Here is a 2,642-nt window from a genome sequence, read left to right on the forward strand (position 1 = left end):
CCAATGCGAACTCAAACCCTCGTCAATCAAGCGCAGCCTCCGAACTCCTGAACAAACAAACATGGCATGAACTATCCCTAGTCGGTCGGCTACTACAGTGTTCTCCTTCCGAAACACATTACTCATACTAAACCGAATAGAATACAGTGCCCTGCCCTGTGACCCAGAGAACGATCCTTACCGAGGAATCCCGGCTGGAGAGCACATGCGAGGGTCATTACCTCCCCTTAAAACCAAAGCGCTTTGCAAAGGTGTGAGGACTTCTGCTTTCTGCTGTTAACCTCCTAATCTGATATAATATATTTATCTTCTTTCAAGTATCTATTACGGTATTAACATCTAATGAATGTAAACAGGTTTGTAAACAAATTAAAAACCATAGCTCCTACATTGATACTACAACTTTGGGGATGTCTTGAATTCTGTGTGAACCATTGCTTTCATTCAAATCATTAAGCTATTAATTATTTGATTCGTCAATCATCTTTTGAGTGTCTATTGTGGTATTACCATTTAATGGTTTTGAAGCAAATTACAAGTGCAGATCTTCTTTGTGGTCTTCAATTCTGTGGGAACCAATACTTACATATCCAACTTAACTCAAACTGAACAAAAGAGGTTTGCTTGGTTATAAAACCCAGTGGACCTCTTCTCTCCCAACCCAATGCCAACTCACACCCTCGTCACTCTAGCGCAGCCTCCAATCTCCTGAACGAACAAACATGGCATGAACGATCAAACCCTAGCCGGTCGGCTACTACAACATTCTCCTTCGGAAACGCATTACTCAGCCTAGACCGAGTGATACATGGTTTGTTGTGGCTGGCTAGCTAACGTTCGATGGAAAAGAGCACTAGAAAACATCAAAGCACTAGTCATTTTGTCTAATTGGGCCATGCAGCCAGCTACTTGGGCCTTAGCCAGCACCCAGTGACGCACACTGGTCAGCCCCACTGCCCAACCACCAGTGCCGCACCAGGCCAGTGCGCCACGAACCGATTGAGCCAGGCAGCCAGCCCCTCAAAAAAAAAAGCCAGCCCCAGAAAGCAACTCACGCCACGAACCAAAGGGGAAGCGGCTAGCAGAAGCAAAGGGGCAGAGTTATATTTTTCTGAATTTTAGTAGCATTTCAAAATAGCTTGCAGTCTGCAGTGTAGTGATTGGTGGCATTTTAATGTTGTGAATCGCATGTTCCACAAAACAATTTAGGGATTAGTGTGCACTGTTAGTGTGTATGGAGACTACTTTGAATCTGCATCGATTTTTTTTGTTTTAGAGTCCGCCCCACCTCAAAAATAAAATATCGTCCTCCGCCATTGGACACAGGGGCATAGTCTTATACACTAGTATATGTAACATCTAATCTTATTCTGTAAATGTTTGTGCCAAACCGAAATAACAAGAGCTGGAAACATAGAAAATGCACCTTACACAAGATCGCTAAAGCTGGAAACGTGGAAAATGCACCTTACATTTTCCATATGATGGCTTGCCATAACCCATAAGCATTGTGATAATATGAAAGCAAGCGTTCAAAAGCGGAGTCACAATCTCAAATCTACCAAGTTCTTCATCCTACAGCAAAACCTAGCGTTCAAAGGGGGATTTTACTCCCACTTTGGCGTAGTAACCAACCCAGTTGCTGCCCAAATTCAGCGGCCATGGTAAGAAAGAGAGGACAAGGAGCTCACCATGGCTAAGGAGGGCCGTCGGGTAGCGGGGGGGCAGCCACCGACAGAGAGGGCCGCCGCCCGCGTAGATCTGCCGGGGGCCGTGGGAACGCGCAAGGAAGCCGCGTTGACCGTGGATCTGGTGCTGAGGGAGGACGGGGTGGCCGGGCGTCGTCGTCGGAGGGAGGTGGCCGTCGCTGGAGAGTCGGCTGAGGGACGCGGAGCTAGAGGGGAAGCAGGGAGGCGTCGCCGACCGGGAGAAGGCGCGGCCACACGGGGAGGCGCTCGGACAGGGCAAGCTCCCAAGTTCTACCGGGGGCTAGTGTTGGCGCTGACACATGTTTTTTCCGGAGATGGTCAGCGGCTCCCAACTGATCGAGAGAATAAATTAGCTCCCCCCACGAACAATATCACACTTTAGATTTAGTTTACGGTTTTTTAACACTAGATTTATGCTGTGTGTTTTTCTAGATGAGATTTATGCTGTGTTGACTTGTACTAGCTGCTATGTGTGATTAGTCAAACAGAAGAAGTAGACAAAAGGTCAAAGAAAATCAAATTGTTTGAGCTTCTACCAGGGGAAATAAGCGGTAACCAAAAAGAAGTCGAAACTTTTGGCTAGATTATTTCTGAACCCCATTTCACGCTTCTGGCGATGTTTGTTCGGTGGAAGGAGACGTTTCCGTCGACTATGAAGGCGTCTGTGATGACTTCGAAGATATCAAAATATTTTGTCGGTTTAGTCTCTCGGAGGTGTTCATAAAGATAGGAGTATGCATGCATGCGTTCATATGGGTGTATGTATACGTGTATGTATGAATGTCTGTCTCTATATTGTGTTCAAAAAAGATTCTAATTAAGTGATACCCGCCACCCTTTTCCTGATTCGGGATCCATTTTATGCTCAAAATACCACAACACCCTTCACCTCGACCTAGCTTGTCGCTACTCTCCTCGCTCCTTTGTTTTCTC

General features: G+C 46.2%; 1 protein-coding gene across 1 annotated transcript in view; it reads right to left on the reverse strand.

Moving 5' to 3' along the window:
- The window catches only part of LOC119284632 (F-box/kelch-repeat protein At1g55270-like), a 21,560-nt gene extending 19,551 nt beyond the window's left edge, over window positions 1–2,009 (reverse strand). The window contains exon 1 of the mRNA XM_037563780.1: window positions 1,692–2,009. Within this exon, the coding sequence (XP_037419677.1) occupies window positions 1,692–1,694 (3 nt within the window). The 5' untranslated portion in view covers window positions 1,695–2,009. The remainder of the gene's footprint in view (window positions 1–1,691) is intronic.
- Window positions 2,010–2,642: the final 633 nt, after the last annotated feature.

The sequence above is a fragment of the Triticum dicoccoides genome, chromosome 4A, assembly GCF_002162155.2.
Source record: "Triticum dicoccoides isolate Atlit2015 ecotype Zavitan chromosome 4A, WEW_v2.0, whole genome shotgun sequence".
NCBI lineage: Eukaryota > Viridiplantae > Streptophyta > Magnoliopsida > Poales > Poaceae > Triticum > Triticum dicoccoides.